General features: G+C 40.3%; 1 protein-coding gene across 2 annotated transcripts; it reads left to right on the forward strand.

Annotated features, from left to right (window-relative positions):
- The first annotated feature begins 1,864 nt into the window (after nt 1–1,864).
- padi2 (peptidyl arginine deiminase, type II) lies at nt 1,865–23,118 on the forward strand. 2 transcript variants are annotated; one of them, XM_049570997.1, is made up of 16 exons: nt 1,865–2,047; nt 9,508–9,679; nt 10,229–10,298; nt 10,597–10,658; nt 12,306–12,423; nt 12,904–13,050; nt 13,204–13,394; nt 15,083–15,186; nt 15,984–16,095; nt 16,322–16,429; nt 17,833–17,984; nt 18,085–18,232; nt 18,423–18,516; nt 19,838–19,917; nt 21,782–21,928; nt 22,044–23,118. In XM_049570997.1, the coding sequence occupies exons 1-16, from the start codon at nt 1,890–1,892 to the stop codon at nt 22,275–22,277; spliced, it is 2,097 nt and encodes a 698-aa protein (XP_049426954.1). In that variant the 5' UTR covers nt 1,865–1,889; the 3' UTR covers nt 22,278–23,118. The 2 variants fall into 2 exon arrangements, with proteins under 2 accessions (XP_049426954.1, XP_049427036.1); XM_049571079.1 differs by lacking the exon at nt 1,865–2,047 and adding an exon at nt 5,180–5,421.
- The last annotated feature ends 103 nt before the right edge of the window (nt 23,119–23,221 follow it).

Below are 23,221 nucleotides of genomic sequence, written 5' to 3' on the forward strand. Positions count from 1 at the left end.
CATATCCCCCCTATGCCTTATGAGAGTTTCAAATTTAAAATAGCATGGCGTCAGAATAGTCGTATCACACAATCTCACGTGAAAAAAAACACATTTAATTTATTTTTATCACATATTTACATATCAAACGCATGATGCCCCTTTGAAATCAAGAGTCCAACAGTAAACGAAGTCATGCAGCGTGTTTCTAGAAGTTATATTAGTGGGTTAATATCAGAAATATTATTATTAGAAGTAGAAGTGGTATTAATATAAACCTTCCACCAGCAGCAAAACAAATCAACAAAGTACTTTACTTGGAAAAAACATATTTCAGCATGGCTTAATATAATCAGGCAAATAAATCCCAGAAAATTGAGGCAAAAGCGTGAAGTAAGGCTCTAAAAAGACGTTTGAGAATATGTGGCAGTAGTTTTAATATTATTATCTTAACCCTTTCATGCATGAATTATTACGACCTCAGCCAAGATTGTTTTCTTAAGTGTTTTAATCCTCTTTAGGCATGAAAAAATCTGAAGTTCATTTTTTTTCCCAACATGGATTTTTCACTGAGTTTTTTACATGTCCACTCAGTTTTCAACTAAAGACATATAAACCAACTAAAAGGTTGATACATATTATGTGAAACTATAAAAAATATATTCTTAATGCTGTTAAACTACTCTGTTCATATATTTTAACATATGCTAATACTGTTCAATGCCATGCAAAGATGTTGAACTTTGCTCCTGACACTCTCTCTCTCTCTTTCTGCTCCTCCCTTCTGTACCCCCCTCCTTCATTCAACTCGTTCTTCTTCACTCCTCAGCTCCCCACATTCCTCCTCCTGTTGAGCTATATCATTTTTTCAATGAACATTTTCTGCAAAAAAACAAACAAAAAAGGGCTAAATATTGTTTCTGTTACAAAAACTGTATATTACCTTCTAATAACATAAATTAATTGATTTACAGCCAAAGAAGTCAGTGCAGATGAAGTAATTTCAAAAACAACAAAGTTGCAGTATCAATTAATTGTAGGTGATATATAGCCAGAGGTGCATGATGTCCAATTTAGTGGACAGATGATTAATTGCAATTTCCTCACAATATAAAATGAATACTTGGAAAATTACTCCTTGGATGTTATCTGATGTTACCAGATTTTATCTACCTGTCAGGGTCTGCTATTATATAAGGACTGGCAAGATATTCTTGAGCTGCACAGCATTTCTAGCACTCCGTCGGCCATCTTGGTTTTGGAATATTTGTGTTGCACTGACAACACCTGGCCAGTGAGTGGCAGTGTATGGCATGACGCACTGGAGTCCACCCTACATTATGTACATACACATAGATAGATGCTTTTTTTTTTTAACTGTTACAGATTGTGTAATGTTTCTGCCGCGGTCAAAGGGGAATCCGGATACCTGTTTGACCTGCCCTGACCTGATTTTGCCAAGTGGTTGTTGTCATGAGAACATATTGCGTAATAGCCTGTGCATAATATGCAGAAAGTCTGCTATTCTTATATAGGCCAAGTTTTCATTCATGCACCTGTCTTTTCCATATAGCTGCAGTATGATCTATATGTACTAAATCATATTAAAGTTGTGGACTCTTGCACTATTGTATCATTTTCATCTGCACACACCTGAAGCTTGGGAAGCCCTGCGGAACAGAAGCCTCACCTTGTCATCCTATCAGCATCCACAACCCTCGATGGAACATTCATCCTATGACTGAAGGCGACACGTTATTATTTTCTTTGACATTAACTGCCACGATACGTCTGCCAACAGGTATTATCTCTTCTGTCTCAAATTACAAAAGAGGGGGCGGCATCCCTGCAAAAACAGGCGACACCGTCCCGGAGATCACTCACCGGTCTGAGGCAGACAGCAAGCAACCATGGCTTCAAGTGCTGACGGCAGGGATTCCTCTGATGCTGTGGAACCTGGGAGGATGAAGTTTAGCTCAGGATATTGCCGCACATGTCGTCTGGAGGTCGCAAGTACTATAAACGTCGTCCATGTGGTCGGCACCTCTCTGAAGGCAGACCTGAACAGGTGAGCTATTATGCAATCATTGGTTGGATGAGAAACCCTAAACACAGCACTGCAAAATGCACACCTTACATGTTGCAGGGTATTAATGATGATGAGGAGGCTTATAGTTTCAGAAGCTGTTCAACTCAGTTTACTTTGACTCTGCAGGGTAGCCTACATGGGAACAGTTAGTAGGCTGCTTTCCCCTGTGGTCTAAAGTAATAAAGTACATTTACTCAAATACTGTGAGTAAGTGCAATGTTTAGGTGCTTGTACTTTAGCTGAATATTCATGTTTTTGCTACTTGTACTCCACTACATTACAGATAAAGATTTAACATAAAGGAAAAATTGAACACAAGTTTAATTGAACACAACAGTTTGTTAAAGATCAAGCAATTTGTGTGTGTGTGTGTGTGTGTGTGTGTGTGTGTGTGTGTGTGTGTGTGTGTGTGCCCTCTTCCTTCTTTGCCTGCTCCTTTCAAGATTTATCCTGTGACACTTTGAAGGGGGGACCACCCTACACTAAACCACCTAGCTGTATGTAAAGACCTTATAACTAACACTAATGCATCAGTATTGATATTTTTTTTTTTTCATATAAAGGTTAATGTGTCGGTCACAGGAACAAAACGAGTAGGGTGAGGTCAGGTAAGTGGGACACTTTTTGGTAATTTATTGCAAAGTAAAGTGGTGCATAATTGTTGGACCTTCCAACACAGCAAGAACCCCACCCATACTGGCATGTTCAGGTAACATGGGACAGTCATGTTTGTTTTTTGAAAGATCAAATGTGAAAATTTGTGAAACTTGGGTCTCCGGGTTTTTTTGCCTCTCCCTGTCACTGTATTGCATTATTATTTATCCTCATTATTCTTTATTCTTTGTGTTTTGATTGTGCAAAAAAACTTTACTAAACTAATAAACTAGAATCCAGTTCATACATTTGTAAGTTCAGTTATTAATTTATTAAATCCTGAATACAAGTTAACTATTAATTTAAAAAATCCTTCAACTTTTTTGCCACGCTGCCCCTGTTCTTTTGCTGCCTGTGTCCTTGTTGCCATTTTGCCTAATGGATGTGTGTGTGTGTGTGTGTGTGTGTGTGTGTGTGTAACAGTGATGGCTAATTCTGGACTATTGTGGCTGACATGGACTCACTGCATCATCTTTAATATTCTTAAGTGACAAAAATACAATCCGACAGGACATCTGGTACCCAAAAATCATGCTTTCACTTTGGAAAAATGTCAAATTTTAGCTTGATTTTTTTGTCCCGCTTCACTAAAATGCACCCTTTTCCCATAAAATGTTAAGTGTATTGTAAAAATATGTGGATCATAAGTCAAATATGTAATAAAATGCAGCATCCTACAACTATGTTTTGCTGCTATACCCTTACTGTTTTGGCTGCATTACTCTATTTACCAAAAATCGACATGCCACATAGCTTACCCTGCAAGGTCTGGGGCAAAGACGTGAGATTCTTTCATGTAAAGCACATTTGCGTAATAATGGAATAAGTCAAAGTCAAAGTCAAAGATTTTATTCGCAATTTGTGCACAAACCAGACAGTCTAAGCACATAGGAATTCTTGTGCAGGGCTTCCCAAGTCAAGTTCAGAATATAAAAACAAGAAGGAGAGAGAGAGAGAGAGAGAGAGAGAGAGAGAGAGAGAGAGCAGCATAATAAATAGTTATAAAAATATACAAATTTAAAAATTGGGATTAAGACAAATTGCACATATTACATTACAGTATACTTAGCAGCAAGTGTTTGGTAAGTGGCTGCTAATATTCAAAGAGCCTGAGATGTAAAACCGTATTTGTCCCACTTTACCTGACTTCACCCTACTGCAAGATTATACATGAAGAAAAATTGAACAAGGCTTATTATAAACAACATATTATTAAAGATTAACTGGAGGTTCCCACACGTCTTGGTTTATGAGAATTTTTCTTCTTTCTGTTCCCATTAATCAACTTATAACCACCTCAGGTTTATCTTGTGCAACCCTGGAGGGGGCTCCACCCTGCACTAAACCACATATACCTTATAACTAACACTGATGCAGGGACGAATCTAGTACTTTTAGTCAAACGTCCAGCCCATGGGCCAGAGTGGGCTCGCGAAAGGGTCCAATATGGCCCTCTGAATGACTTTGCAAACCTAATATTGATGCACTTGTGAAGGCTCAGAGATTTCAAGTGTCAGGAGCAAGTTAAGCAGTTCTCTGAATAATGGGTATTTATTGTGGCCATCAGCAGCGTCAGTACAAAAGAAGCTGTATCAGACTTCTATCTTAAATCAATAACCCTGGAACTCTATTGCTGAGGCCCTGCCAACACTTTTTATTCATAAGTGGTTTGTAAGGCAGTAGCTCAGCCCATAGGGACTTGGCTTGGGAACCAGTGAGTTGCTGGTTCAAAAAAATAAATATATGGAGTTTGGACTGGTAGCTGGAGAGGCGCCAGTTCACCATCTGGGCACTACAGAGGTGCCCTTGAGCAAGGCATCAAACCCCCTGTCTGTGGATGGTCCCCTCACTCTGATATCTCTCCATTTAATGCATGTTTGTGCGTGTGTGTGTGTATGTGACAAACGGAGTGAAAATATTGAATTGAATTGGATGAACAAAGTATATAAAATTAGAAATTTAAACATTTTTACTCCAATACCCTACATCATTTTTTTTGCTTATACTTATGTACTTTTAATTAAACAGGATTTCTCATGCAGGATTTGTACTTGTAATAGAGTATTCTTACAGTGTTGTTTCCATTGTTTGATCTGAGTAAAGGATCTGAATAGTTTCTCCACCACTGACTGTATCCTAGGGGGGGGAACCCATTGTGCATCTCATCACTGCTGCGCATGCGTGCGGTCATAGATACACTTATTTAATAGGCTGATGGGAACTTCTTCAGATCATCCATTGTTGCTTAAGCCACTCTAATGTGTTCAGTCAGTGCAATGCCAGTGTTTGTGAACCTTCCCTCTAAATAAATAGCCTAACCGAAAGAGGATGAATAAACAGAGACCGGCGTGAGACTTGAGATTCAGGAGATAGTGTAACGGGGGTGGGGATGACAGGGGCTGGCATTTGGCTGACCAATCAGCGAGCTCAGAGGCTTAAACCTCCGCTACCTGCTTATTATCGCCTGTTGCTCTCAGCTCAGTGTGCAAGTCAGGACCGGACAGGGTGTGCGATTGCTGATAACGGAAAAGACATTTTCATTTTCAGGACATTAAAACGATTCACTGGAAGTGTGAGCGGCTCACACACTGCGGGGAAACTGCAGTCATGATTCACCCTCGGACTCTCAGAGTAGATTATGGCCAAACTACAAGCGTTTTATGCGTGGTGGGATCGGAACTTAATGTGAACCTGAACAGGTAGGCTCATGTTCCACCTATTGTCTTTTACAGAACACACACACACACACATCCTACACACAAAGATCTGGACTATAGACTATGTGCTGCAAACTGTTTGGGGAGTTTACTTTTAAACATGTCATATATGTATTCTATGAGGCTATGACAGTATTCAGGTTCTCCTCTGGGAGTATTGTGTTGCATTGCACTGTATTGTATTGCTGAGTGTGTGTTACACAGCTTGAGTCTAGTGCTAGGGTGTAGGTTTTGTTTAAACATTTCAACACACATATGGAAAAAGGGGGGTTTGGGGTCCACCCCCAGAAAATTTTGGGTGTCACATTTGAGCATGACACTCAGTTTTCTGCATTCTGGGGAATTTTTTAGCATCAATTTTTTCTCGTTCTTCATCAATTTTTGGTGGAAATCTTCGTCAAAAAATACTATTGCAACTTCCATGTTTTTATGGTGGTGGTGGGTGGGGGGACACAGATGCACATGCTCCAAATATTGACGGGGGTGTGTCCCCTGCACCCCACCTTCCCACCCAAATCTACACCTGTGGTTTAATGTGTATGTCTCATTCTTTATTTTAATGATGTGGACAATAGACAGCCAGTTAAAAAGTTAGCATCCAGAGCTAAAGTTACATTTAATCTATTGATTTATATAAATAGATAAAAAGTAAATAAAATTGGCGACATGGTGGTGCAGTGGTTAGCATTGTTGCCTCACAGCAAAAGGGTACTCCAGCTTCCTCCCACAGTCCAAAGACATGCAGGTTAACTGGTGACTCTAAATTGTCCGTAGGTGTGAATGTGAGTGTGAATGGTTGTCTGTCTCTATGTGTCAGCCCTGTGATAGTCTGGTGACCTGTCCAGGGTGTACCCTGCCTCTCACCCAGTGTCAGCTGGGATAGGCTCCAGCCGCCCCGCGGTTTCAGAAAATGAATGGATAAAAAAGATTCCCTTTTTAAATTACAAAACATAAAGTCAGTTGACAGTTTATTATGGACACCTATCTAAAACCAGTGCAGTCTAATACAACAGTCCTGCAATATTTAAGTTTATGATTTTTGTTGGAACAGTGTTGATGAGGTGTTGATTCAACTGTAAGGCAGTTTGGCAGTCAGTTTTATTGTGCTTAAGGAATCCTCCACCCTGTTTATATCAATAAAGGTGGAATTAATAGTTGAAACACCACTTGGTTTGATGTAATACAAATCAATAGCACCACAAACTGCACCTCCAAAATGGCCATAAAGTTGAATCAACACCTTGCTAATAAAAACGAAACATTATGACAGTAATAAAAGTAGATGTTACTGCAGGATCATTGTGTTTGACTGCAGTTGCAGTAGTTGTGTGTGTACCTAATAAACTGGCAGCTGAGTGTATAAGAATCCCATTGTTACCCCACATCAGCAGAGCTGTGGGGAAGGTGTCACTTGTCTGTGTTGGCAGATCTCATGGTCTTCTGTTTTGTACAGTGGAGAGAATCAACAGTACTCTATTGTTGTCCTCTATTGAGACGTTGTTGTCCCAAAGAAATGTTTGTTCTGCCAGATGCCAGTCTACACAGCACACCAGGGCGGGGTTACTGACTGGGCAGAGGCTGGCACATGGACCGGACTCTAAGGGGCTCTATCTGAGGGATATTTTGGAATATCAATAAAGTCCTCCTGCTTATACAGGCTGTGAAGGGATCCAGTCCTAATGTGATAGGAATGTGAGTGACAGGGGACAAAAACCACAGTACTTGCTCAGTCTGTGCAAATATGCTTTCAAAGTTCAGCTGAAGCTAATGTGAGGTTTCAGCAGTTCAGGTTATAAAACCAAGTTATGGTCTTTTTAGTACAAAAAAATCCCTGTTCGTAGTTCTGTTTTTTCCTCCTGAGCTGTGCTGGAAGGATTATAGTAACAATAAGAGGGGATTTTACACTAAAAATGACAAGTTCGTGAATTTTTGTCCCCCCCATCACTTACACTGGAACCATATCAGGATCTCTTTACACTCTGTGTGGGCAAGAGGAACAATGGCAGCAGCTGATAAGCCTATTAATGAACAAAGCAAATGGTTTATTTACTGTTACTCATTGTTCCCCGGTATCGACCCAAACGTTGATCTGTGCCTCAGACATAAAACCTCTCCTGTGAGTACTTGTGTTTTTGAATGCTGTATGTATGGACTGCGTCAAACTTGGAACCCATCAGCTTTTGGTCTGACAATGGTTGTGGGCCAATATTTCAGGCTGACTGGGTCAAGGATGGACTGAATGGGCCAACTGAGCACAGGCCTATTGGTTTTAAGTGTCATGGCCCCCCTGGCCTTCACCTGCAAAGTGTCACTCAAATTACAGACCATGAAGAGACACAAAAAGACCACAAAGAGATGCAAAACAACTACAAAGAGACACAAAACCACTAAAAGACGCATAGCAACCCAGTCTCACTCCGGCACTCGGGCAGTGACTTAAGGCCAACTTTCACCTGGGAGAGCAGTGTTCGCGTCCCGTACTATTATAAAGCAAAACCCTGTTCTTTTGTAGTCTAAACCCAACCATGTGTTTTTGTTACCTAAACCCAACTATGTGTCAACAACCACTGATGCAGGGTACATTGCACATCCTATCTAGATGTGAATAGTCCAACTCTGGTCAAGCACAGCTGGCTGCTAGGTAACAGCAACAGGTTGGGGCAACAACAACTGGTTATGCAACTAGGAAATCCTCCGCAGAGCAGACCGTCCCATTTCGGAGACTGTTCAGTTCGGCTGATGTGGTCTTTAAAGGACGTGGCCAATGTAATCCACGAAGGCTGCAGCTCTTGGATTGAGACACAAGGTCGGAGCGAGAATGTGTTGGCAGAACAACTAAAAGAAAAGAAAACCACCACAGAGTGTGTGTCTTGCTCCTGTGTCGGAGAGGTGGTGGGCCTTTTGCATATCTGTGCCTAGGGGCCAAGTATCTTATAATCCGCCCATGGATGCGGTTTAGCCTGTGGATATCTGAGCCAAGACTTCCTCCTCTCTGCGTCGTTCATTTCAGCTAATCTATATAAACAGATATCTCCACATGAATGCAAACACATTCTGCTTCTCCACTGTTTAATAATTACCCGAAGTTCTACCATGATTGATTAATACTATGGCACACACATGCAGAATCTGTTTATAGAGATTAGGACTGCGTAAGATGCGAATGAGACAGATCTATCCTTTAATGGCCCTGTAAGTTCAACTGATGTGACTGTACGGTGCCTATTTCTGTATATAGGTGCAGTTGAGACATTTACACAAGGTAACTGACACATGGAAAACCTGAAATTTGGCAGTAGTATGAGGTGGGATTATCAGGTGTCTTTGTCCTTAGGCAGCCTATAGGCATGTCTTCACCTGTCTGCCAAGACAAACAAGGGGACTTCAAACAGTTCAAACAGGCTCTGCGACTGAGGCTGTATGTATGGACCACAAAGAGATGCAAAAAACTACAAAGAGACACAAAACCACTAAAAGACGCATAGCAACCCAGTCTCACTCCGGCGCTCGGGCAGTGACTTAAGGCCAACTTAAGGCCAAAGAATAAGATTAACTGGGAGAGCAGTGTTCGCGTCCCGTACTATTATAAAGCAAAACCCCGTTCTTTTGTAGTCTAAACCCAACCATGTGTTTTTGTTACCTAAACCCAACTATGTGTCAGCAACCACTGATGCAGGGTACACACTGTTGTATTTCTTTATTCTGCTACTTATAACATCCTCTGCAGTTTCTATTTGCAACCTCATGTCATTTTTCATCGTGTTTTTTTTGTGGATGCACGTCATCCAAACAGGCTATTTAAATAAAACAGTGTGTGTTTAAACCACTTTGTTTGCTTGCTGTCTTCCAAGCACCAAAGAATAAGATTAACTTTATCATGACTTAAGCTGCTACTTTGGTTCGCCACCTGTTATGAAATTTGAGCTTGTGGCTAGCCCGCACACGTCACTGTTTTTCCAAACATATAAACAAATATCTGCTTATACACAGGCAGTGTTTGCTTAATACAGTATGTCTGTTTGCTGTAAACACAGTCCTGACATGCATCAAAATCTTCTGTCTCCTCAGGAGTGCCCCTCCCAGCTCCGAGTTCTTCTCTGTGAAGTGCACTGCCGGTGTTCAGTACAGGATCAACCCCCCACCCCTGGAGACAACCGACCTCTCTCAAATCCCTCTCGATGGAAACTCAGTGCTGCTCATCAGCATGGGCTCTGCCAGTCAACATGAAAATGATAACAAGGTAAAAAGGGACAGAAATGCATGACACTGATGTAACAAAGCAGTAAATCATACTTCTTTATTTTGGTATACGCTTATGTATGGGAAATTAACAGCTCCAGGAAATGAGGCATTATTAATGAGAAAATGCACACACAGGAACATGACTCAAGTTAACGCAGAAACAGTTTTTTTTCCCGAGAGTGTTTAGCAATTTCCCCAGAACAGTGTGCTAATTTTTCTGGAAGAACTTTATTAGCATTTCAGGTATTAAATATTAGTTTGTTTCTGAGCCTGACACCAAATGACTAAAATAAAAATCTGTAACGTCTGAACTGAATTGTCTGCAGTCACTTTTTAATTTAGTGTAAATATATCAAACTCATCCTCCTTAAAGCATTTGTTCCTCCTGCTTCCTTTGATTAATGATTCATCACTTTTCAAATAACCAGAGCTCAAAAACTTTTTTGATGTGCAACAGGTGTACGGCTCTTAATTTTAAGATTTAAGATGTCAGTATTGTCAAATGTAATTTTGTACGACTAAATGACTTGTGCCTTTGTCTTATAAGCTCTCTGTTCAGTACTATGGGGAGAATAAAGAGGTCTTGGGGAAAGCAGTTCTGCACCTGACAGCTGTTGGTAAGTTATAGCGCGAAGCAACACACAAAAAAAGATTTATAACAACCAATTATTTGCTTAACCTTTAAGCTCTGAGTTGAGTTCAGCATCATATTAGCAAAGCGAAAGCCTAGTGGTGTGTTCAAATGCACACCAGTATCCAAACATGACTCATAGGCTATGTTAACTGGAACAATCTATATTTGGATACGCAGGAACTGTCATATACCAATGTATGTAAGCTGTCTTACAGTACAGTAATAGCTGTTCTGTGATGTGAACCACTCTCTGTGATAAACAAACTGTGTCTGTCACGCAGAGATCTCTCTTGATGTGGATGCTGACAGAGACGGTGTTGTGGAGAAAAACAATGCTAACAAGGTGAGCTCGAATTTGTCAGATGGATGTACAAAGTCTGACGTTTAAAGAAGGAGAGGCTCTCTTTTTTACCTCTGATAAACAAGTGTAACAAACTGAGTTCTATGTATAGAATAAACTCAGTGCTGCACATTAATCGATTTAAAGTGTTTCTGCCTACTCTGTGTATATCTGATTGTTTTCCACTTTTTTTCTCCATCAGAGGCAAAATCCTGTTATGAATGTGTTATTAAATTATAGACTGTATAAAATAATGGACGTAGCCACTGTGATGTCACTCATTGGTTTGTGGACTCTCACTCCGAGGCCTCAAGTTCGGCATTCTGGTCGTTGCCATCTTGGTTTTATGGAGCATGTATGCTTTCCAATACCCATACTACTATACTATATAGAATGCTAGAAAAAGATTTATGCTGTGTCTCAAATCGTGTACTTCTGTACTTACACTTAATATTCTGAGTGCATAAGTGCGTTCACACTGAGTATGAAAAAATGCAGTGCACTATGAGTACCCGGATGGTGCACTCAAAACGGTCAAGAAGTTGAGTGTGGAACTATGGACACTTCTCGCCCTCAATGGTCACCATCTTGGCTACGTAGCGGAACGGGAGGGACCACTTTTCAAACTGGAAATGGCGGCCCAGGACTGTGCGACCGCGAACAATAACGCGAATGCTAATGCTAGTTCGCTAATTTGCTAGTTTGCGGTCATCATTTCCAGTAAGTGCACAACGGCCGTGTTTAGTTTGAGACAACACTACCCTGTCGAAATCCGCGCACTACGCCAATAAATACATTGTGCAAATAGTATACTAAATGGAATTATGTGTTTTGAGACACCGCATTAGTATGTCTCAATACATTGTTTGTCAAATGCAATATGCCAGAAATACCAGGATGTTCTACTACATACATACAACGTACCTACAAAAAGTAAAAAGAAAAATTGAGCGATTTGGAATGCAAGTCATATTTGGACGAGAAGCTGGAGATAAACCTAATGCTAGCTGCTACCTTTGTTGGGACGGTGCGTTTACAAGCCAGGGTAAACTCTACTAATGCTAATTCTAAAGCTAATTTCCACTCGGGAAAACAGTCTTAAAACCATTAAAACAAAATGGACTTACCAGAAAGAATGAACATCCGACTCCTTAACAGATCTTTAAGTACAACCAAAGACTGAATACAACATTTTTTTGGCGACCAAAATGTTGCAATTAACTTTCATGAACTAAAATCACGCTGAAATAACAACAGTTATGGCTACCCTTATACCAGGGGTAGACGACCTGTGGTTACAAGAAATTAGCTATAGAGACCAAAATCTTTTTCAGTACCAGGATGTAAACATGTTTATTTCTGTTGTCAAGTTGTGCATTTTAACATGGTGGTCGATGGTGATTGAGTCGCTCTCGGATCCAGCCTTCAGTGGCCATTCGAAGAACTGCAGTTTTTGGCACTTCCACAATGGCTTCGTTTTTCAGGCCTGGAGGTTTCTGCTTGATTTAAACACTTTTTTGTCTCAAAATTCTTTGTATTTCACAAATTTTAGACGTGTGTGTAAGAACGTCAGAGGAGCTGTTGTGCCTTTAGATTGTCCATCAAACTGCAGATCAAATTCGTTCACATGGTTTGTTGAAAACTTGTTAGGGATCTTGGAAATGGGGCCCTAATGGGCACGGAGCCATCCTATTGGTCAACTGTGACTCAGAGAGGACCTACTGGAAGAAACCAGACAGTGAGCAGAACCACATCTCCAAAGTGTCAGGTAAAATAGCACCACTTCCCGTTCACCACCGAATTCTCTTTCTTCCCTTTGCACCATTAATTTTTTCATTACTGTTGTCAGCATTAAAAGGCAACTCATATTTGCTTTTGCAAAGTCAGCAGATTAAAGTGTTGATAGCATAAATCAGTTTGATAAAACTATAACAGACCTCACTGTGAGTGTAGAGGGCGGGCTGATGAAGTGGGCCTCTCAAATGACCTTAGAGTAGACAAACCAGTAGAGCTGAAATTTGATAGTGCAAACAGGTGTTATTTATCATGTGTGTGTGTGTGTGTGTGTGTGTGTTTTTCCCAGTAATATCATGTATAATCCCACACAGTGACTGTAGTATTTAGCTTCAGAGTTAAAAGCATAAAAAAAAGTCACTCATGCACATTTATGTCATGTATTTCTTGCATTGCAATGTTATGTAGGATTGAATGTTACACTTAAACAACATGACTCTTGCTGGATGAACAGATTTGAAAGACATGTCTTTAATGGTGCTGCGGACCAGAGGCCCTGCCAAGCTCCCAGAGGGCTACAAGCTCACCATGCACATCTCTCAGGGGCATGCAGAGAGTGTGAGAGTCTTCAGGTCCAAGGGCGTGACATCTAATGCCGTGTGTGAGTAAAGATGTGGGGTGAGAAAACCCCAGACGTGCATGTATTTCAGCTGGTTAATTAAATGCACTGTGATGTTTTAAACTTTCATACTAACTTCATTTTTTTTTTCCTATTAAGCACTTTAATATAAGCTTTGTTTATGTTGTTCCTCAGCGGAGAGAGTCTATGACTACTTTGTGAGGGACTATCCACTGGTGCTGAGCGCTAAGTTCCTGTCCAGGGAAGTGCCTTACCTTGGAGGAGAAGCAGAGATGAACTTTTATGTGGAGGGCCTCAGGTTTTCCGACAAGGACTTCGACGGGCTCATCAGCATCAACCTCAGTCTGTTAGAGCCCGTCAGTCCCGTAAGATCTGCAACACGGCATCCACAATGTTATACGTTATTTCATCTCATTAGTTTCTTATGCTGTTTTACCCATTGAGAACCCAACAATGTTCCAGACACACAAGAAATATTGTAATGGTGGATTTCGACTCTAAAGAAAATATGCACGCATAAATTATTAGCAATGTTTTTTTTCTAGGATCCGGATTAGGATATTATTTTTGCTGTCCATTTCAATGGATGGAAAATCTGAACGCATAAATCTACCTAATGGTAAAAATGACAATAAATGGTATTAAAAGACCCTTTTTCAACTATAAACATGAGTTCATTCAGGAACACTTTCGTCAAAGAAAACTTTATTTCCATTTGCAGTATTATATTTGGAGGTATGGCTCTGTTTTGGGGCCCCTCTGCCTTTCCTAGGCCTACGCAGAAAGCCTTTTCCACATGCCTATGTGGAAAGCCTAAGGCAGAGAGAGCACACCTCTCCACACTTCCATGTGCAAATGAGGAAAGTCTGAGGCAGAGAGATCAAACCTCCCTGCCCTTCCATGCGCCTACATAGAGAGCCTAAGGCAGTAAAGACCCCCCAGGAATAGAACAGAGCAGCATCGAAGACAAACAGAAATGACATTGATAAGTCAGACACAACATGAAAAAGAGGAGCTGTTGTGGAGGCACGTTGCAAAGCAGCTTGCAGAGGAAGCAGCAACAGTAGGCAGGCCAGAGTTTAAATAGGGCGCCCTGAATGAGATTCGCCAATTGTTTGCATAGAAAGGAATCATGTGATCTATCAGCTGACTCCCCTCCATCAATCAGCTGCTCCATCAGTTGATTGGGCTGTTTGAGATCAGCTGATGTAGCTGGGTGTGAGCTGAGCTTGACATTATGACCTGCCTGAACGCTATGCTCAATTTTATTCATACTTAGTGAACGGTTAACTCATATCAATGAATAAAGTGATGATGTAAAACTCACTGCACATAATTTTTGTATTGAATTTGTCATCTCTACTCAGAATATCCTCAATCTCTCAAGTATATCCAGAAAACAGTTTCTGAACACCTCCTGGGATGAATATTCGGTGTGCAAAATGAATAGGATGCATTAGAAGCTGATTGTATCATCAGAAAATAAAATCAGAACAGCGTTTCCCCTATTGATTTTCCAGTGACAAATTAGATCCCAGTCCATTCCAATGGATGGATATTTTGGAAAAATCCTAAGTAAAAGCCATAAATCTTTAATATAAAATTTTGACATGTATACATAATATTAAATCTCACGTTTACTTTGACAACTGTTCAAACACAAATTATGTACTTGCCTTGTGTTTCCTCCTTGCCTTATTGCCAACCATGCTTGTTAAAAGGGGGGCGTGGCTCTACTGCAGTCCACTTTAGATGATGTGGAACACGGTGATTCATTCACAGACATCCCATCAAATAAGTGTGTGCATTTGAGTGGAGTCATATGACAGTAATCATAGATCTAGGCATCGTAGAAATGTTATGTTCATTGAAATGGATGGGGTTCTGAATGCATTAAACATCTGTTTTTACTCTATGTGGCTGTGATGAAATATAGGAGATTTTGATTTTTCACAACAACAAAAATATACATTTCACATTTTGTACATTTAAGTGAATTTATTTAAAAAAGAAAAACCCACAAAGGTTACATCTCTGTTTCATGTTCTGACAGGGTCTCCCTGAGACGCCTATTTTCACCGACACAGCTGTGTTCAGAGTGGCACCCTGGATCATGACACCCAACACCCTGGAGCCTGAGGAGGTATTTGTCTGCAGGTAAGAGCAGACTGCTGAATAATAAAGATGAATGTGACAATAGATGTGTCAGCATGTTACAGTGTTACACTTCCTCCTTAGTTTTACCTCATACAGCCAAGAAATGTACCAACCCAGAATGAGTGTTGGCATTGTACGTTTCTGCAAACCACAGATATTTAACATTTGTACATTATTATGTCGTGGATATTTTGAAACTGTAAGCTTCAACAGTGCTGTGGTTAAAGTGTGGTTATGTTTAGGCGCAAACACCACTTGGTTATGATCAGGAAAGGATCATGTTTTGGCTGAAAATACCCCGTTTCTGTGCTACACTCACAGCTGGAAATCCCATAATGTCTTGCTAAAAAACAACCTATTATGTTGTTTGTTGGTTGAAACTGGGTTTACAGTGGTCTGCAGCTTTGCAAACATCTCGCCAGGGTGTCACAACATCTGCTATCCCCTTCTAGATGACAAAGTGAGCTCATATACATGTAATCTGAACTGGGTCACTTTAGAAATGATATGATACGTATGAATGGTACAAATGTTAAGTGTGCCAACATTTTCATCTGACGACTAGGCTCAAATTACGCCTGTCAGTGACTTATGATTTACATTTTCTCTTTTGGTTTCACATGTTATTCTTGATTTATTTCATGTTTTTGTTTTACTCCAAAGAATATGGATAATGACGTTGGTCACTGGTACAATTTGAAGATACAAAAAGCCCAATTCATTTGCATTTTGAAATGACAAGAAAATTACAAACTCTTGCGTAATGAAAACTTCCTCCTCTGTGGTCACCTCCTCAGCACTAAAGACAACTACCAGTTCCTCAAAGGAATGAAGAACCTTGTTACAACATGCGGGTACAAGCTCAGGATTTGCCACGAGTATGTGAACCGAGGAGATCGCTGGATGCAGGTATGAAAACTGAATCTGTCCCATAAAAAACAACTGACTTCTTTGAAAATGACAAGCCAGACAAAAGTGAAGTTGGAAACACTGTAGTAACTCTGTCAGTGTCAGTTTCACATTAACCACATCATGAGAAAGAAAAGGAATTATTCATTCAAAACCCCAGAGTCACATGAAATATTCACACGTATCATCCAAGGACAGCAGAAGTTTAACTCATATTCTTTTTCAGGATGAGCTGGAGTTTGGATACATCGACTCACCTCATCACATATTTCCTGTTGTTCTGGATTCCCCCCGAGATGGAAAGATGCAGGATTTTCCGTATCATGAGCTACTGGTGAGACTCACATGTGTCTCTTGAAATCAAGTGTTAAGAGAAACAAAGTGCTTTCAGAAAAGGAAAAGCTCAGATAGTGGCAACGTTTTGTGTCTTATCTTAAGGAATCCTTCACCAACAAAATGATGATTTGAAAATGATCACTCACCTGCATACGACAGTTTATGCACAAGTGTTTTAAACAGTAATGTTTTAGCAAAAATATATGTGTCTGAGAAGTACTGAGCATACGACTGGATAAATGAGACTTGGATCACACTGCACAAGTTGTGTGAGAGTTCTGATGTTTTGATATAGATTCGCTGGCCTCCTTTTACTTCAGTTTATCAAAAATTGTTAGATTCTTTGTTGATTGTGGAAGCATGTGAGAAAAACAAACTTTGGTAACACTTTACTTTAAGGTATCTACATAAGGGTGACATGACACTGTCATAACTATGACATGACACGATCATTAACCTGTCATGAACATTATGTAAATGTCATAAACGTTTAGAACTGCTGTCATTAAGTGTCATTCGGTTTTTGTAATGACAAGTTGACATTGTTTGGGGTTGTCTTGATTATGACAACTTGACATTAATCAAAGTGACATTACCAGAAGTTGTCTTTGTAATGACAAGTTGACATTAAATTTGTTTGGGATGTTCTTATAATGACAACTTTACATGAACCAGGATGACATTACCAGAAGATGTCTTTGTCATGACAAGTTGACATTAAATTTGTTTGGGATGTTCTTATAATGACAACTTGACATGAACCAGGATGACATTACCAGAAGTTGTCTTTGTCATGACAAGTTGACATTAAATTTGTTTGGGATGTTCTTATAATGACAACTTTACATGAACCAGGATGACATTACCAGAAGATGTCTTTATGTCAAGTTGTCATTATAAGGACATCCCAAACAAATTTAATGTCAACTTGTCATGACAAAGACAACTTCTGGTAATGTGTCTTGGATGATATGTGTGCAGAGTTTTACTGTAAAAGTCTGTTTTCACATTCATGTGCTGAAGGTAGGAATTTATTAAGACATGTGCGTACAAGAAAACAACTTATTTTGAAGCCAGTTGTGGTTTAATATCAGCTTATGTGAAGTGAACTGTGAAGTTGAAACTTGAAAGTCTGTACACTGAAAACAAAAAACTTTCCATTGAAGTAGGAGATATCTTGCAGCCAACAGTTCAACTTTTGAAATGAAAATTATTTGCATATTCATAGATTTTGGGTTTTTCCATTAGAGAGATAGAACAGATGTAATTTAAAAAACATGCTTTAACTAGAAAATTGAATTTTCTTGCAAAGAAAACCTCAGATGAAAATTATTGTTCAAAGCAGAGTATGTTCATGTCTCGAAACGTGGAGGGGATCTTTAACCGCTTGGATGTCCTCAGGGCCCGGACTTTGGCTACGTGACAAGGGTGGCTCACAGAAGAGATGTGAGCAGTCTGGACTCGTTTGGTAATCTCGAGGTCAGTCCTCCTGTCACTGTAAATGGAAAAAACTATCCCCTGGGCAGAATCATTATTGGCGTGGCCTTCCCTACGTAAGTTTCTAACAGATCCAGAGATAAGTCCCTGACTTTACAGGAAGGAGAACATGTAGCCAAAGATTTGTGAACATATTTGCATCTCTCTTTCTTTAAGAGCAACTAAAGGACGGAACATGACCCAAGTAGTTCAAGACTTCCTGTGGGCGCAGAAGGTTCAGGAGCCTGTTGCTCTGTTCTCTGACTGGCTCCTTGTCGGCCACGTAGATGAATTCATGACTTTTGTTCCTGCAGCTGACAGAAAGGTAAATGCTCCCCTTTAAACAGACACAAGTTAAAAAACTAAACTTAAATATCAAATAGTTCGAGGACAGAAAGCCGCTGGCTGTTAGCAGTTGACACTGACGTGTTGTTAATGTACATATGGGATTGTTTAAGCTTTCAGGTTAATGAGACAGCCACTGTTATCTTTGTCTCTTGTGTTTCTGTGCACAGGGCTTCCGGCTGCTGCTGGCCAGCCCAGACGCAGGCTACAAGCTATTCAGAGGCCTAAAGAACAATGGACACGGACAAGCCAAACTGTTTGAGGGTAGGCCCATCTTTAACAATATCATCAATGGAAAATCTACTGTACAATGTGCATTTCAGGAAACTTATTGTATTATTCTGTGTATTATAATACACCACTCCTCAAATGACAGTTTGTTTACCAGTTACTCACCCCGTGTTAATTGAATTTGTGAGGAAAACTTAACAGCAAAACTATATCAAAACGTCTGTTTAGAACTCTCATGCAACAAATGTAGTATAATCTAAGACTCATTTATCCAGTAAGTATGCTCAGTAGTTCCCAAACAGATAGACTTTTCCATTTCCATTTCCACTTCTCCATTGACAAAAACAGTCAGTACATTTACATTCACACTTATGTCGAGCTACGGTTAGGACTAGGCCATTTAGTTGGACTTCTATCCTTGTCCCAGCATACAAGCTGCAAGCACGGGAGGGGAATTGATTTATTGACCACAGTATGTCCCACTCCACTACAATAGGTGGCAATATGCTCCCTTTCAATTTGTTATTATTGGACCTTTTTCCGGTTTACCTATTACGTCACAGACCAAACAATCGACAGTCGAGTAGGCTATGGTAAGCTAGCGGCAAACTGGTACCATGGTGGACAACTTGATAGCTCTGTACATTTCGTCCGTCCAAAAATGCACAGCTCTGGATGTAGATTTCGTCATGTTGTTAGCAGCTTCTTCTTCTGTTGCGCATTTAGTGGTTTCAACCTCCGGGACAAAGCCCGGGGTGAAAACTGTGGAGCATGTGGAGAATGCCTAGGCCAGCTCGGCAATTGACTTCGAATCCCAGTTGCAATATCTGGGTGTGTAACTCAAACTTTTAGAAATTCAATTTAGTACAATTTCAGCAGGGCTTACATGTTTATCTGAATTTTAAAAGTCTGGTTTTAGTCAGACAAACAATACATCGATTTTCTCTAATGTCATGAAAATGTAATGAAAAGTCAACCTTGCTAAACAGCTGCTGGTCTAAATCAGTTAGTTTGTTTATGTTGTTGGAGCTTTCTGAACCAACTAACCCTTTAAAATACCACAGTCACACAAGACACAAACAAACTGATTGAGGCAGCGGTCCTTTCACTTAAGTTCAGTATGTTGAAAATTGCTGCTGTTATGGAAGCACTGAGCAAATATCTGGTTGAATGAGACTTGGATTATACAGTTTTCATAAGGTTTTGCTGTTGTTCGACACAGACCCCTGTGACTTAAATTCATCAAGAATTTCTTTGTTCAATTCAAGGCAACATGGGACAAGTAATTGATATACAAATAATCATTTGGGGGTGAAGTATTCCTTTAACGCTCTGTAAACCACTCCCCCAAAAGGTCTGAAAGATGAAAAACCAAAAACAGTGGATGAGTTACTGAGTGACACGAGTCTTGAAGCCGAAAATAACTACGTACAGGTGAGTGGGATTGTGAAGTTAGACTGATGCCCAGAAAAGCTGGCTTGTACTGTAAGCTGCGCTGCATGGCCAAAAGTATGTGGACAGCTGGACATTACACTAATATCTTTCTATTGAATACCTCATTCCAAAACTACGAGTGTTAATTTCATGCTGTAACAGCCTCCACTCTGTGTGAATGCTCTCCACAGCATTTTGGCAGGCATTTTCTGCAGAGATTTGCTCCCATTCAGCCACAGAAGCATTAGTGAGAGCGGGCACTGATGTTGGGCGATAAGGCCTTGGCACACTGTCAGCATTTCAGTTCATCCCAAAGGTGTTGGATGGGGGTATGGCCAGGGCGCTGTGGCATTAGGATTTCCCTTCATTGGGACTAAGCTAAATCATGAAAGCCCCATACTATTGCTGCTTCACCAAGCTTCACAGTTGGCATTAAGGCAGCATTGTTCGTCAGGCATCCGGCAGCCAGAATTGACCTATGGCTAAGCCACACCCCCCTCCACTCACTCGGACAAAATATCAACATTCAGTGACCGGCGCTATGGCAGGTGTCACAGTACACGGCATTTTGCAGGAGGCAACTGATGATTTTTGGGGACATAACGATCAGATGTCATTGAGAAGTAACCAAAAGGGCTTAAACTACGCATTGGAGGGATATATTAATCATTTTATCGTTGAGAAGGTCGATGAAAAGCTTAAATTACAAGCCAAAATTTACAGGTCCTAGTGTAAGCGTGATAAACCGCATCTCGTTGCCGTCGCCATCAAAGACAACAAGTTAAAGTGCCACTGAAGTTAAGGTTTTTGGCTCAGAATATGAGAAAAGGATAATGGCCTTTTTACCATCTTTACCAAGAGTGTCTCTCCGTTAGTTTGGTGCTACAGTATTTACACTGAATCATTCAGCATAACGTTTGCCAACCTTTGTTATCTCTGCGATTACGGATAAATTAATGAAGCTAAGCTCCAGAAGTTAACGTTAGCTTAACTAGAGCCCTTTGGACAACAGCTAACAATGATGTACGATCACCAAAGTACAAAACTAGAACAAAATAGGCTAATGAACTCCCAGCAAACAAGGTGACATGATGAACAACGCAGAGGAGCTAACGTTAGGCTAACTTTAGCTAGAGATGTTAAAGATAACTTCATATTTCTTTCCAGCAAAGTGACAATATGTTGCCTCAAACACAATGTTGACTTACCTTAGAACAGATGTAGACATCATTGTTAATCTTATTCACACTGAGTTGATGTTGTGGTCTCACGTTACTACACAACTTTATCCAAAGGAGACACTTTTCTCGGTTGAGATGTGGTTTAAAGTGTAAAAATTACACCTCGTCGCCCAGCCTCTCAGGATACCTTGTACCTTGCACATACTGAGCGGGGCAAATCTAGCAGGACAGACATTTGATTTATTGGATAGATGGCATCCTATAATTCTGTGAGATCTTTGAGCTCTTAAGTGTGACACATGCATTGCAACCAAATGTTTGTCTGCAGAGATTGCATTCCTGTATGGCTAATTATATGGACATTTTAGCAATGAGTTCGAGTCAGTTGAAGCTTCTAATTCACAGGGGCGTCCACATACTTTTGGCCACATAGTGTACCTTTTGTCTGCAGCAGAAGTAGCCCAAACAAGGATGTACTTGTGCACTGTTACATGACATACTGGTTCATTTCAGTGTTTGTTTTGTTACTGCTTATTTTGCATAAAGCACTTTGTAATATCTGTTTTGAGAATTGCTGACAGACCAAGGTTACAGAATGTAATGAGCAAAAATGAGTTCTAAAACTTGTATGTTGTGTAGTTTGTGCCATTGATGTCGTTTTTATACCTGCTGTTCTCTCCCAGAGCTGCATCGACTGGAACAGAGATGTGTTGAAGAGAGAGTTGGGCTTGGACGATGAGGACATCATCGACTTGCCGATCCTCTTCAAGTTAGTGGTGGAGAAACAGGATAGAACACAGTTCAGAGCGGTGGCTTACTACCCTGACATGGTGTGTTCAGACACTTTAATTAACTGTGATCATTTTCAAACTTAAGAAGCATGAAAGCACGTGGCAAGTGAATCGAGGAGCCGTGAGTTTCATGCCCTGTCACATCTGTTTGCAGGTTAACATGATCGTCTTGGGGAAAAACCTCGGCATCCCGAAGCCCTTTGGTCCCAAGGTGAATGGTCGCTGTGCCCTGGAGGCTGAGATGTGCTCCCTGATGGAGGGCTTGGGCCTCAACTGCACGTTCATCGACGACTTCGCCTCCTACCACAAGCTGCTGGGAGAGGTGCACTGCGGCTCCAACGTCCGCAGGAAACCATTTGACTTCAAGTGGTGGAACCTGGAGATGTGAATGAAAACTGAGCAGTGGGTGGAGATGGGTCAGAGGGGTTTTAAAATGCTAGATTGTATTAGAAAACAATAGAACCTTGACTTAACTTTAGGTTTTAGGGTTGTTGGTTTTTTGTCAAAGCCTTATACTATCTCAGAAATCATGAAAGCTTCATTTTCTTTTTACTCACTTTGCAATAAGTGCCACTTTTTTTCCTAAAATACTTCCACAGTAACAATCAACATTAATGTATAGAGTTACCCCACACGCTGATCTATTATGCATCATCTTTATTAAACATTTTTGTTGGCTTTATTTACAAAAAGGATGTAAAGCAATATTTACAAAGATGTCTTTTGAACAAGGGATTAAGCAGACTGTCGACAAGAACAGAAATACAATCATTTGAATCGAGCACAAAGAAGATTCACTCCCAGTTGTGGGTCGGCCACTGGCGTACAGTGCAAGCACAGTTAGATGAATGGTACCACATAGTGATGTGCAGTAATAATACAGAGCCACAAGAGGGCGTACTTCATCTACTCAAGCATTTCCAAAGTCCAGAGGAAAATCATTTGAAATCATATCTTTTCATAAAGCGGTTTAAAAGGCTGCAATGCACAAATGTGTAAATCCAAAAATGTATCTTTGTGTTTTTTCTATGCAGTTTTTGTTTCTGTAGAGTCAAATGCAAAATGTTACTTTGTTCTGGGTGAGCTATCAACAGCTTAATGAATACAGTATGTACCGTATTTGGTCCAGTGTCTTAAACCTTTTGTACTTTCACAAACTGTAAATGCCGTCTTTAATTCAACATAGACAATAAATCTCATGTCCGCTCAAGTCATATCACTGAAATAAAGCAACTCCACGAATCTGTTCTTTCCTTCATTACACACTGAGGACAGGAAAAAGCTTCTCTGCTCAGGGAAGGTGAGCTGTTTCAGACTCAAGCTTCCTGCAGT

Source organism: Epinephelus fuscoguttatus, linkage group LG1 (genome assembly GCF_011397635.1).
Source record: "Epinephelus fuscoguttatus linkage group LG1, E.fuscoguttatus.final_Chr_v1".
In the NCBI taxonomy this organism is placed as follows: domain Eukaryota; kingdom Metazoa; phylum Chordata; class Actinopteri; order Perciformes; family Serranidae; genus Epinephelus; species Epinephelus fuscoguttatus.

What these genes read in the sequence shown, in the direction of transcription:
- padi2 (XM_049570997.1), top strand. Translation starts at nt 1,890, where the DNA reads ATGGCTTCAAGTGCTGACGGCAGGGATTCCTCTGATGCTGTGGAACCT. An exon ending in TCTGCACCTGACAGCTGTTG is followed by an intron (nt 10,299 to 10,596) that starts GTAAGTTATAGC and finishes TCTGTCACGCAG; the next exon opens with AGATCTCTCTTGATGTGGAT. An exon ending in GAGGAGGTATTTGTCTGCAG is followed by an intron (nt 15,187 to 15,983) that starts GTAAGAGCAGAC and finishes TCACCTCCTCAG; the next exon opens with CACTAAAGACAACTACCAGT.